The sequence below is a fragment of the Suncus etruscus genome, chromosome 7 (assembly GCF_024139225.1).
Source record: "Suncus etruscus isolate mSunEtr1 chromosome 7, mSunEtr1.pri.cur, whole genome shotgun sequence".
In the NCBI taxonomy this organism is placed as follows: Eukaryota; Metazoa; Chordata; class Mammalia; order Eulipotyphla; family Soricidae; genus Suncus; species Suncus etruscus.
The window spans coordinates 52,335,628-52,349,235 of record NC_064854.1 but is presented as its reverse complement, the minus strand read 5'-3'; the positions used below and the strand labels follow the sequence as shown (position 1 = coordinate 52,349,235).

General features: G+C 43.0%; 1 protein-coding gene across 1 annotated transcript in view; it reads left to right on the top strand.

The window, feature by feature from the left end:
• Positions 1-13,608, top strand: part of HMCN1 (hemicentin 1) — a 414,107-nt gene that overhangs the window by 139,187 nt on the left and 261,312 nt on the right. The window contains 4 exon segments of the mRNA XM_049777571.1: positions 1,012-1,132; positions 2,272-2,535; positions 4,339-4,483; positions 10,226-10,347. Of these exon segments, the coding sequence (XP_049633528.1) occupies positions 1,012-1,132; positions 2,272-2,535; positions 4,339-4,483; positions 10,226-10,347 (652 nt within the window).

The following is a 13,608-nucleotide window of genomic DNA, read 5'->3' as shown; positions in this document are numbered from 1 at the left end:
AATAAAAATACATACCCAAAACAATTACATCCATCCATCCATCCAATAATTGAGGAATCAGTAGGTTAAATGTTTTTCATTATTTATTGCTAAAGAAAAACTGTAAACTAGCAACAATAACTTTAAAACTTTAAATAAAATGCAGAAAACCGTAGCTTAATAGGTAATTTATCTAAATCACAAAGGTTAAAATCCTTCAAAACTGGATTCCTCCTCCTCATCATCTGTATGTCCAAACAGAGCTTCAGCTGTATTCTATGTGAAGGTATCAGCATAGACATTGTCATCATCACTGAGTTTGCAGATATTATCATCACTGCTGTCAGTGTCATACGAAGCGCAGAATATTGTGAGTTAAATAGTTCACTGGCATCCAGTTCAGTACAGCCACCTACCTCTTCAGCTCAGCTGTGACTTGTGGACTGAGCTGAAGCACCGACCCCTCCAGCAGATAGGCAGAAGACGGTTGGAGATTACGTTCATTTGATTCATGTGAGCGCTGAATAATCTGTATGACCGGAGTATAAGCCAAGCTCTGGTTTTCCAGCATAAATTTTACTCCGGAAAAACTTGGCTTATACTCAAGTATATACGGTATCTACAATCCATCCATCTTCAGACATCTATCCATCCATCCACCCGTCTATCCATCCTTCCGTCTGTCCATATATTCATCCATCTTCCTATTCACATCTGCCTACTAATCATCACTCTCATCATTTTTCTCACCTCTGATCATCTTTTGTTATTGTTTTGATATCTAAGTACATTCTTCTCATGCACTAAAGTAGTGGATGGGATGGCACTTCACAACCGCTCCTCAAATAAAAGCTCTAACACCTGCTTTCGAGAGATAGAACCCTCATCCCATCCCTTGTATCAGTCCAGAGTTCAGAATGCAAAATGAAACCCACTTCAGCCCTGGCTTCCCATCCTGAGTTTGTGGCATATGTGGTGTGGCAGGGCTCACGGTGGTGGTTACTCATTTTCTTTGTCCTTGTTGTGTTTCAGACATCCAGCAGCGGGAGACATTCTGTTCGCATCACTGGCCTCAGTACTATTGATTTCCGCGCAGGCTTTTCCCGAAAACCTACCCTGGACTTCAAGAAGACGGTTACCAGACCTGTACAAGGTGGGTATGTAGGTTATCCTGAAAATCACATGGAAGGATTCAGGTGCATACAGATGGCCTGTGACAATCTAGTTATTGGTGAAGTTAAAAAATGTGGCATCTTGTGGGGTCGGAAAGATAGCATGGAGGTAAGGCGTTTGCCTTTCATGCAGACGGTCGGTGGTTCGAATCCCAGCATCCCATATGGTCCCCCAAGCCTGCCAGGAGTGATTTCTAAGCGTGGAGCCAGGAGTAACCCCTGAGCACTGCCGGGTGTGACCCAAAGACCAAAAAAAAAAAAATGTGGCATCTTTGCTTTTCACCAGATTTTCCTGTTTCTCCAAGTATCACCACAAACCAGTGATACTAAAATTGCTCTCACTGCTTGTTCAAAAATTAGGATTCTTGAATTCTATCTAAGAGCTTCTGAACTAGAAACCCAGAGAGTGATCTTACTTCTAAATATTGTGTTATTTGGTGTCATCAGATCTTCTGAGACCCCAGGGATTTTGAAACTATTTAACTTGGAAAACTACTAAACTAGACCTTGAGCCTTTTTTCTTACAAAAATGTACATATTGCTTTGTGGACGAGAGACAAATGGATTGTGTGTGTGTGTGTGTGTGTGTGTGTGTGTGTGTGTGTGTGTGTGTGTGTGTGTGTGTAGCTAGAGGAATTAGGGATCATGTATCATTGTACGTTTGAAGTTAAAATGATCTCTGCTTCATAAATCTTGTTCTTCCTCTTCCTTTATTCCTGTGTAAAGATTTATAGACTTTTTATAAAATAGAAAAGCCACAAAAATCTTCACTCTTTTGATGATTCTGAATTTTATGACTCATGCATTTTCTTGCTGTGGTTTCTAGAAAGAAAAGACATGAGTGAGCCTTTAAAATGCAATCCAACATCACATAACATAATACTTTGTGTTGTGAAATTTCTATACCTGCCCAGAGTTCAAGCACTGTACAGATCCTTACTTAGGATTATCTTGCCCATTTTTCTGATGATAAATTAACACTTCTACAAAAAAGATCCTCTCACGGCCTCAGGCCTTATAAAACACTGGCATTTATGGCATTTGTTTGGGGTGATCACAAAACTAGGAGTTTGTTGTCAACCTCAGTTGCTTGTAATAGTGATAAATTTTTCTCTTTTAGGGATACCGACCTATGTACTGCTGAATACTTCTGGGCTTTCAGTCCCTGCCCGAGTAAATCATCTGGAATTGCTGAGTATCTCTGGTGTTTCTCTGAAGACCATTCCTGTCAAATATTACCCAGATCGGAAACCTTATGGCATCTGGAATATTTCTGATTTCATACCACCCATGGAAGCTTTCTTTCTCAAGGTTATGGGCTATGACCAGGATGATTATCTCTTTCAGAGAGTGTCCAGTGTCTCATTTTCAAGTACTGTCCCAGGTGAAATCATCTTTTTTGGGTATGGAGAGCATTGGGGTGATGTAGTCCCATCAGAAAAGAATAAGTTAGAAAGTCAAAGTGTTTCCCATTATTTGGGGTTTCCCAAGTAAATGGAGTTTTTCTTGACCATAAAATGACACATACACAAAGTCCCTCTTGATTCAACCAGCCTGATTTTCCATCAGTGGGCAAAGTTCCTGGTGCCTTGTTATGTCCTCAGAAAGCTCGGCCTCTGTGTTCAGAATCAGGCTGAGCTACTTCATTTGTCTGGCAGTTAGATGCACTTACCTCTTTCCGACTTGGTGAAGAGTCATTTATGATGAACTACTCTGGGGAACCTGCCTGCATTTGCTATGTTTGTTGTTAGTTCACATTTACATTCACATTTAAACTTACATTACATTACACTCATGTTACATTTACATTTATATCCATAAATGTATGGAATATAATATATTCATAAAATGTATAGAACAACATTTGTTATTCTACAGAGATGAGACCGCAGGTTAGGGGCTATTATCAGGTAGCTCTTCAACTTGTCTAGTTTACATGATCTTGTTAGGGAGTGACTGCGCTTGAACCCAGGACTTGACATATGCCTGACCAGTGCTCTGCTATGTTCCATTATGTTCCTTTGAGCCATTTCTCAAGACTAATTGATGGAAAATTTGGAATAGTAGCTTATGCCAGCGGGCATAGAAGGGTGGTTTCTAACAGTGTGTCTTGGGTAGAGGCACAGAGTTTTGCATAAGCCCCTTTCCCATATTTGGGAAGTTCAGTACCATTTCCTTAGCTATTGTTTCTGATTATAATAGAATGACGATATTGTCAATGCCAATGCTTCTTTATTGCTAGTTTTCAAAGCCAATTTGTTTAGCCATTGAGTTGAATACTACAGAAGTCAATTGGATTGTTGAAAGTCACGTGTGTGCAGTGGGTAGAGCAAATGCTTTGCATAGGAGTGGGTCTGGGTTTGATCATAGCAAAAATAAATAAATAAATAACATATTTTAAAAAGAAAACAGTTACTCTGTGAATTTGACTTTAAGATAAATATCTTTTTTTTTTAATGTATTCACATTTGAGGGAGTTCTTCCCACCTCTGCCCAGGGGCCTAGAAACTAGTCTCACTGATGTTCATGGGGATTCTGTTTGCTGGGAGTTGAACTTGGGGCCTCTTGGATGCCATATGTCAACTCTAGCTCAGCCCTTTGAACTCTCCTTCACCTCCTATTTATCCTTTCTGTTTATTTTTGAGCCATTCCTGGTGATGTGTGGGGCTCACTCTCTGCTCTGCACTCAAGGATCTTTGTTGGGGCTCCAGGGCTTCAATGGGATGCCAAGAGAATCTAATTTGGTCAGCTATGTGTAAAGCAAGTGCTCTTCTCACTGTCCTGTGGCTCTGGCTCCCACTTAATTAACTTTTATGAAGCCAAAATGTGCTGTATTATTGAAAACGTATAGTAACTCATTTGATAATTTTGTTCTTTCTCATTGTGGCTTGATCCTCAATGAATGCCTCATAGTTAGTGGAGTTTCTTATTGAGTACTATCTTAATACAGCATTTAGAGAGATGCCCAGAGAGGAATATGTTAGAGCAAAGATTGATGCTTCATGGGATCTTAGTGTTTGCTTGTAACCTTTTGACACAGAAGTACATCCCACTTTGAACATGACATGGAGAGCATAAGGTGCAATGTCAGTAGGTTCAATAGAAAGCATAGAACATTGGTTTATGTGCATTGGTAGGGTGATCCATCCTCCTTGTAACCTTTGTGCTCCTGTTCCCATCTTCTTAGATGCCCCCAAAGTGACAATGCCCAAGAAAACCCCCGGATACTACCTGCAACCAGGCCAGATTTTCTGCTCCGTGGACAGTCTCTTACCATTCACTGTGAGCTTCGTCCGAAATGGGGAGACATTGGGAGTAGACCAGGATCTCAAGTACGTAAAGGTTTCTCTTGTCCATCTCTTCTATATCCCAAGCTTCTAATGCCAGGTGATGCCCATCGACCAGGTCTGTGAACTTGCACATCAAGCAGCTTTGAACCCAAGTGATCATGCAATGAATTCTAAAATTTGCTCTTTGGATTGTCTGTCTTTTGGGCCACACACCTGGTGATGCTCAGGACTTCATTCTAGCTTTGAGCTCAGGAGTCACTCCTGGTGGGGAAATCATATAGGATGCTGGGGACCAAACCTGGCTCTGCCACACACACACACACACACACACACACACACACACACACACGCACACGCACACGCACGCACGCACGCACGCACACACACACACACTCAGAGCTCTGTTTGCTATATTATTGCTCTGACTCCTGCTTTTGGGTTTTCTCTAATTAAACAGCCTCTTATTAAGTCACAGGAATGCAAAAACAATGACTACAAAATTTGGGGCTGAAGCTTGGGAAGCCCCCCAAACTGGAACTTTTCACTGATTTTAGGAGGAGCCAAAAGCTTAGGGGAGTGAATATGATCAACACTTTAGAGGTGCAGGGAAACAGAGAGGAATGAAGATGAGCTTGGGAATGTGGTGACTGAACTATGGTTTGAACATTAAGGATGAGTGACATGGTGGAGGCTGAGTGGATATTCAAGGACAAACATACATATGGGTAAGACAGTGAGATGCAGGATGACACATAAAGATGCTAGAGTAGGAAATGGGCATGAGAAGAAAGATGAAGGGTCTGGAGAGGTGAAGGGATGGAGAGAATTGGGGGTATGGTTTCTTGCTGATTCCTGTAAATTGAAGTTGGTGCTTTGCATTCTAACAATGACCATGCAAACACAGCATCTTGTGTCTAGTCATATTCATGATGACAGCTCATGGTACACGTGAATATCACAAAGTTAAAATGACATGCTAAAGTCACATGAAGTATGTTTCTTTGCTCGAACATTTCTTTCATTTCTCTCTTCTAAGTAATCTTTTGAAAAAAAGCTATTTTTTCTCCCAGAATTTTTCTTCCAAAGAACTTGATTCTAGGTAAGAATCAAGTCAACCTTGAGTTCTCTGGAAGAGAATTACTAATGGTGAAAATGTTTTTTCATGTCACACTAGGTGGTACCAAAGATCTTCTCTCAGTTTGGTGATGTGGTTGTTTCTGGCAGTGCTCAGTGACTGAACCTGGAAACACAAGCAGAAAAGAAACATAAGAAACAGAAACTCCAGCCCTTTGTGCTCTTTTCCCAGGCCTTCTAGAAAATATGTTTTGTTTGTGTGCTTGTTATTTTTTTTTCTATGCCTGATGGTGCTTAGGGATTACTCCTGGCTTAGTGCTCTGGGTTATTCCTGCTGGTGTTCAGGGATCCTGTGGTACTGATATTTGAATCTGGGCCTCCTGCATACAAAGCCCCCAACTACATATTGGAAATGTATGTTTTAACCCAAACTACATTTTTGGAAAAGAGTTGAGTTCTGACAAGATTTTCATCTTGCTCATTCAATTTTAACTATTGCTAACTTGTAGAAGACCTCACACATCTGATTATCTATAATGATCCCATTGAATGATGGGAAACATTTTAAGCAAAATCAATGGCAGGTATGTCTGTGACTGAGTCAATTCATTTTCTTTTACTTTTTTTCCAGGTTGCATTATTGAATTTTTTTAAATTAAAACACCATGATTTACAAAGTTTTGTATAATGGAGTATTAGACCATATTCCAGAACTGATGTCATCACCACCTCGGTCAGCTTCCCTCCACCTATATTTAAGTTTCCCTCATTATACCCTCTGCCCCCAGCCTGCCACCTAAAAAGCACTATTTTTCAAGTTCGGTTTTTCAAGTTTGGGTCTCATAATTTCCAGGTTGTTGACTCTGTTGTTTGAATATTTAGCTCTGTCCTTTCTTAACACCAACCACCCATGTACCTGAATTTGTACAAGTATTGTATAAGTCAATACCACCTTGACCCTGTGCCCCTGTAACATTTTTAGACACATTCTGGGCTTTTTGTGTATGTGTGCCTCTTTTCATGATTTTCTTAGCTATGTGTTTGAATAACCAGCAGCCCTACTCATTGGAGTGAAGTGATGGAGATTATATAACTGACTGATGAAATCAAATTGTTCTGCTTCAATTTTTATGGGTGACAGTTTTCAAGACACTTGAGAGTTTTTGTAAACATTAATTCATTAATTCTGCAGAGTTCCTGGGAGGTAAGCCACAAGAATGTCTGTTTTCATTTTTCCAGCATTGTGACCCAGAGATAGGTCCAAAAGCCATTCAGCTTCCTGGACCAGCGCCCAGCTACGGGCGAGGCCATGGATGGATTGATCATGTCTGGACTCACCCTGAGTCTCAGCCTGTGAAGTTTTTGCTTGACACCCTGAATTGAATCCTTGTGATATGAGAGACCATGGTCACAAAGGACAGAGGAATTAGTTCCATGAGCAGCAACAACCCTGTATGTCTGCTGGAGTTTGGTTTATTTGTTTTTATTTTATTTTTCTGTAGATAATACCAGCAGTGCTCAGAGGTTACTCCTGGCTCTGCCCTCAAGGATCACTCCTGACAGAGCTATGGGATTCTGGGGATTGAACTTTGGTTGGCCATGTGCAAGGCAAATACCTTCCCTGCTTTCCTATTACTACAAACCCCTGAGTTGACTTTTGTTTTCCTCTTTCAAAACTTTTCCTTAAGAACAGAGCCATACCACAGCAGGTAAGGCCAACCCAGATTCAATCCCAAACATCTCATATGGTCCCCCGAGCCTGCCAGGAGTAATTTCTGAGTGCAGAGCCAGGAATAACCCCTGAGCACCACGGTGTGGCCCACAATACTAAAAAACCCACCACCAACAACAAAAACATTATTTTGCCACCCTGCATGGTTTAACTATCAATGGAGACTAGTGTGCAATAAAGTGAAATGTCATGAATATTTTCTACTTCACCAATGGGAAAGGGTCTGGCTATTTCTTTGTATTCTTTAGGGGGCCAGAAAGATAGTACAGTGGGTAAGGTACTTCCCTTGCACACAGGAGAATTACTACCAGAAGTGATCCCTGAGCACCTCCAGTGTGTTCCTTTGAGCCAATGTCTTATTCTTTTTTGCGGAAGTTCAGCTTTTGCCATTATTATTCATCTTCCTCCCTTTCCCTTCAAAGTATTTGTGGCAGTGATTAGGGGTGGCACACTAACTAATTAGAACTGGGCTTGGGTTTATGGATGGCCTTACAGCAGGATGGTGTTTATCACATGTAGGGGCACCAGAAGTGGGACCCTCTACCTTATGCTTGCTGGGCAGATATTCTAAGCCTCTGAATTCTCTCTTACCGTCCCTCATTTTAGTTGTTTTTGTTTTGTTTCATTTTAGGCACCACGTATAGTACTGCTCACAGTAGGGTTGCTCTAGTTATGCCAGCTTCACACTAGAGTGTCCACTTCACTCTGCCACTGTCCCAGTGGCTTCTCACCCACTCTGTTCTTGCTCTCTTTCCATAGTTTCCTCCTGTATACCAGGTTTTATTGATACAGTCATCCCCCTACTTCTTATCCTGTATGTGAGAGATTTTTCTGGTCTGTCCCTGTCCTTTAGACTCACTCCATTCAGCATGAGACTTTCTAAGTACAGGATTACATCTCATAGCTGCATAGCATTCCACTGCATAGATATACCACAGTTTATTTATTCACTTATTTGCTCTCGGGCACTTGGGTTATTTCCAGATTCTGGCTATTGAGATTAGTGCTGCAATGAACACAGGAGTGTGGAGTCCTCTTCTGAAGAGAGTTTTTGGGTCTTTGGGGTAGATGCCAAAAAGTGGTATACTGGGTCATATGGGAGCTCGATTCTTGATTTTTTTTTGTTTGTTTTTGGAGTGTCCATATAGTTTACCAAAAACAGTGAACATTCCCACCAGCAGGGAATAAGGGTTTTTTTCACTCCTCATCCACAACTCCTACTTTGTTTTTAGATCGGAAAAGTGGCGAATGAGCTGAATGTGGCCTTGGTGTGCCAAACACCTAGGTTTGATCCCAACCCTTTTTGGTCACCAGAGCATTACTAGACGAGCCTCCAGATAATAGAGTCAGAAGTAGCCCCCAGAACCACCAGATGAGGCCCCCAAATCCAGGGTCTGGTGGGAAATCACTTTCTATTCTAAAGTTTTCAGTGTTCAAACTTGACTTACTCCTAGTATTGTGGCTTTGGATGGGAGTTGCTGGGACAGGCAAGATGTGCAACATTTAAATCTCTGACACTTCCTGGGCCTCCTGGACTACATCACCTATGTCCTCAGCTGTCCCTCGGGCTGTGAAGCACTTGGCATCTAGCAGATGGGGATCAGGTATGGCAGTATCAAGTCATCCTGCTCCTGACTGCCAGCTGCCAGGTAAACAGTCAAAAGTGGCCTCTTTCCTACTGTGATTATTCTCTGTTACTGACCCACCAGAACAACAACCTTCTTGGGTTTCTTTCCTTTCCTTTTTTCTTTTGGGGCCTCCCCGACTGGTACTCAGAACCAGTGCCAAGGATTGAACCCATGGCTTTGTGTACTTGCTCAACAGGCTGGGATCTCTCCCTAGTCTGATGCTCGGCACCTGTGATAAATGTCTGAATTTGGGAAAAGGTCTCTATGGCAGCTTGATATTATTAGCTTGTGAGGCGCCAGCAGTTCTGCGCCCCCATGTTCAGACTCAGAGGCTATTGTCTGGTCACTGCTAAGACCATCAAATCTGTTTCTTGGTGCTTTGAAAAGGTTCTGAAATCTGATGGGAGATAGAAAACAATGATGAAACATGGGCATTCCATCTTCAAAACAAGGGCTGGAGGGATAGTACAGTGAGTAAGATAGATCCTTGCCCTTGGCTGGCCTGGATTTGATTCCTGGCACCACAAATAATTTCTTGAGTACAACTAGGTGTGATCCCTGAACACAGTCAGGAGTAAGCCCCAAACACAGCCAGGTGTGGCCAAGAAAATAACAACAGCAGCAGCAGGAAAAAAAAAAAAAAACAACAAAAAAACATCAATAGCCCCAATTTCCATCGAACCCACTTATTTTCTGGAGCTGTTATGCAGCTCATCTTCCAGCTCACTAATTTTGTCCTCAGGGGTGGTTACTACTGCTGGTGAGGCCTTTCAATGAGCTTGTCCTTTCACCTACCAAGTTTTTCAGTTCTGTCATTTCTGTTTGATTTTTTTTTTTTCATTTATACTCTCATATTCTTTTGAGCTTTATTGACTGGCCATTCCATGGTTTCTTTGAGTTCCTTGAATATCCTCAACATTTCCTCTCTAAAATCCTTATTTCAGAGTCTATCCAGGTGGTTGATACTAATTAAGTCTTCAGAACTACCATCTTTGTTCCCTAAGTATGTTTGGGTTCTGCATTGCTTTCCCATTATAACTCTGGCAATGTGGTAATATTTTGTATGTGTTGTACTGGGGCTCTTTGACTAGAAGAAATGTGTAGCTGCAGAGTGAAGCAGAGTGCACTTCTCAGGGGTGAAAATGGGTCTTCTTTGTCAAAGAGGCCCTGCCTCTGGCCTGTCTGTCTCCATTTCTTGGTTCTGTCTCGATTTCTTGGCACTGTTGAATCTATTACTTTCTTTTTCCTCTTCTTAGGAGTGAATATCTCAAAATGAATCAAAGCATCATCAAACCTGGCCGTTGGTCTCCTGCTGTTGTGGCTGACATGTTTTCCCTCTTCTTCCTTCAGAGAAGCTGCAACACTGAGTTGGGACATCGCTGAGGTGACCCTGGCGGACGAGGGGCTCTACGAGTGTGTGGCCGTGAGCACTGCAGGCACGGGGCGAGCACAGACCTTTTTTGACGTCTCAGGTAGTTTTCCAGAATTGCCTTGTCTGTGTGTACTAATCACAGCCTGACTTTGTGTCAACTGTCCGACCTCACTCAGGATGGTTCTGGAAAGGCTCAGTGCCTCAGTTTCCCTAACTGGGTGATCAGCATTGTGGAACACAGCAACAGCAAAGGGCATTGCAGCTATGGAGAATAGTGATGTTAGATAGTTTATGAGGAGTTCTTGGCACCTAGGAATATTTAATACCCATGAGTGTTCATTACTATTGTCATTTTTATTTAGTGGGAGAGCTTGGGGAGTTTTTTTTTTTTCTTTTTTTACATAGCCCTAGAACATTTGAAAAAATTAACCCGAGGGTCTAAAGAGATAGTATGGTGGGCGGGGCATTTTTCTGGCATATGGCTGACCCAGTTTATTCCCAGAGAGCCTAAAGGGTTAGTTCCCCCAGGATTGAGCAAAGCTAGGAGTAAGCCTTGTATACACCAGGGTGTGGACCCCAAACAAACAAAAACAAAAAAGGGGACCAGAGTCATAGTATAGTGGGGAAGGTGCTGGCCTTGTACTTGGCTGACCCAGCAGGTTTGATCCTCAGTATCCCATAGGGTGCCTCAATCCTGCCAGGAAGGATACTTGAGTGCAGAGCTAGAAGTGAGAGAGCACTCAGCGGGTATGGTCATGAGATATAGCAAAATTAAAAACAAAAACAAAAACAAAGAAAAGGACTGAAGAGATAGTCCAGGGATTAAAGTGCTGACTTGGTTCAATCCCTTGAGCCTCTCCAGGAGTGATCTCTGAGCACAGAGCCAGGCCCTGACCACTAATGGATATATGGTGCAACTCTCACTGTTCCTCCCTTTGATGAGGAAGGAGAGGAAGGGATGGAATGAGATGAGATGAAGGTTTAGTCTGTCCTCCCCACAGTACTGAGGAGCAGCCTGCTTTATGAACCGTCTCTGGCATTTGAGTTAGGTAGATATGTGAGCCTGTGCTTTAGAAACATAGGATTGGGCAGGTACCGTATCGGTATGAAGGGCAGAGAGATAGGACAGTGGGTAAAGCACTTTCCTTGCATACAACCAATCTGGGTTCAATACCCAGGACCACTGAATGATTCCTGAGCAGAGCCAGGAGGAAGCACTGAGCACTACAGGGTGTGCCCCCCACCCAAATAACATAAGATAAAAGAAAGGTAGGTAATATACTGATTCTTTTGGGTTCTGGAAATAAATTGGAGACCAGGTTCATTTTAAAATGTTAAATTTATTTTATTTTATTTTTTGTTTTGGTGACCACACCTGATGATGCTCAGGGCTTACTCCTGGTTCTGTGCTCAGAAATCACTCCTGGTAGTGCTCGGGGGAATATATTGGCTACTGTGGATCAAATCTAGGTTAGTCTTGTGCAAGGCCAGTGCCCTCCCTGCTGTACTCTTTTTTGCCTCTCTAAGTATTTTTTCTTAACTTCTTCCTGGGCTCTAGGGTAACCTCAGAACAATCCCAGCTTGTCAGCTGTGAATTCACAGATAGGGTCCAGTTGGCATTTGTTAAAGGCCTCTCTGAAAACGAGACTTTTGGGCTCATTGAGTGAGTGTGACATGGACAGGCTTGAGCTAAGGAGTTCCAGAGCAATTTCAGGCCATGCTCAAGTCCTACTCCTTGGTAACCTTGATTGTCCCTTCCTGCCTCTTCTCACTGGCAAGATTCAGAGCTTCCTCAGATGTGTTTGGTGATGGATGGTTGGAAGTGTGAAACGGAGACCCAAGGGAAGGCCGATGGCACTTTTCTTTATTGCTTAGAAAGTGGGTCATGCTGAGCCAGGAGCAGCAGATGTGGGCACTTGGTTACTGCTGGGAGTGTGGCCCAGTCCTGCTAGGAAAGATCTCTACTGAGATTCTCCTGCCTCCACTTCCTGCTTTCCAGACACAAAAACACACAAACACACACAGATACATGGACACACATAGGCACACACACATCCAGATACACACATCGATACATAAAACATATACATAAACAAGATACTTGTGGAAACTTGGCATGAGCCAGAGGCCAGCGGTAGGATGGGAGTTTGGGGTTAAGGGGTTTTGAAGGAGCCCAGGCAAGGAGCAAGGCTGGAATGGGGCTTTGGGGTAGAAGTTGGAAAGTGCTGGTTATGGCAGAACCTGGGATCTCTTGGGAATCTTCTCCCTTAAAGTACTTTGAGATAAAGGTGCTCTGGCCCAAGGCCTTATGGGAAACTCCACTTCTTTTCACCAACAAGATCCAGAACCTTTCTGTACAGCTTTCAGAGCTTGACATTTGGGCCAGCTCTGCTTTAATGCTCCCACTCCATCCTTGCTTTTTTTTTTTTTTCTCACTTGGGGTTCCCTGACCCATGTGACACCAATGTTCTTCCGTTTTCCATGTCCTCGCTCCATTCCAGCACTGTCTTGCTGACCCCTTTCCCAGCACCTCTGTCCCTGTGCAGTAGTGATGTGGGTGCTTTGATCCCTGATGGGTCGTAGGAAGAGAAAGTTCAGGGTGGTTCCTGAAGTGATTTCCTGAGGAGAGGAACCCCAAAGGACTTAAGAGACTGGAAGTCATGTGAGAAGTACTTGAATGCCTCCAGAACTTCCTGGGGCTATCTGGAGCTGGGGTATCCCAAATTCAGGTCTGAGAGCTGGGCCTTTGTCCCTCCATCTGTTTTGGAAGAGTACTTTGGGCCAGACGTGACTGCATGGTGGACCCTCAGAGCTGTGAGCACTTCTCATGAGAAGCTCTGGAATTTGGGCTTTGGTCTTGCAGAGGGAGCTTGGCCAGCTCCTGGTACTCCTGACAAGACCCTCTTGGATCTACATTTTCTTTTGGTGGGTGCCAGTTTGGGCATGTCAGGCATCTGGTCTCCACCTGTAGGTATGTGGGGTTTTATTGGAAAGAGGAAGGCTGAATTGCTCCCTAGTAGCGGATCAGTTTAAAAGAAAATAGGGACTGGAGTGGTGGTGCAAGCAGTAGGGCATTTGCCTTGCACATGCTAACCTAGGACAGACCGAGGTTCGATCCCCCAGTGTCCCAGATGGTCCCTTAAGCCAGGAGCCATTTCTGAGCATATAGCCAGGAGTAACCCCTGAGCTTGACCAAAAATCGAAAAACAAACAAACAAACAAACAACAACAAAACAGATTTAAATGAAACAGTCTCAGACTTTTCCAGCAACCCTGCCCCCCATTTTTTTTTTTATGATGTATTGTCCAAAACATCAGGGCAGAGATTGCCCAGGGTGGTGTGGAACTATCTAGGGAAAGA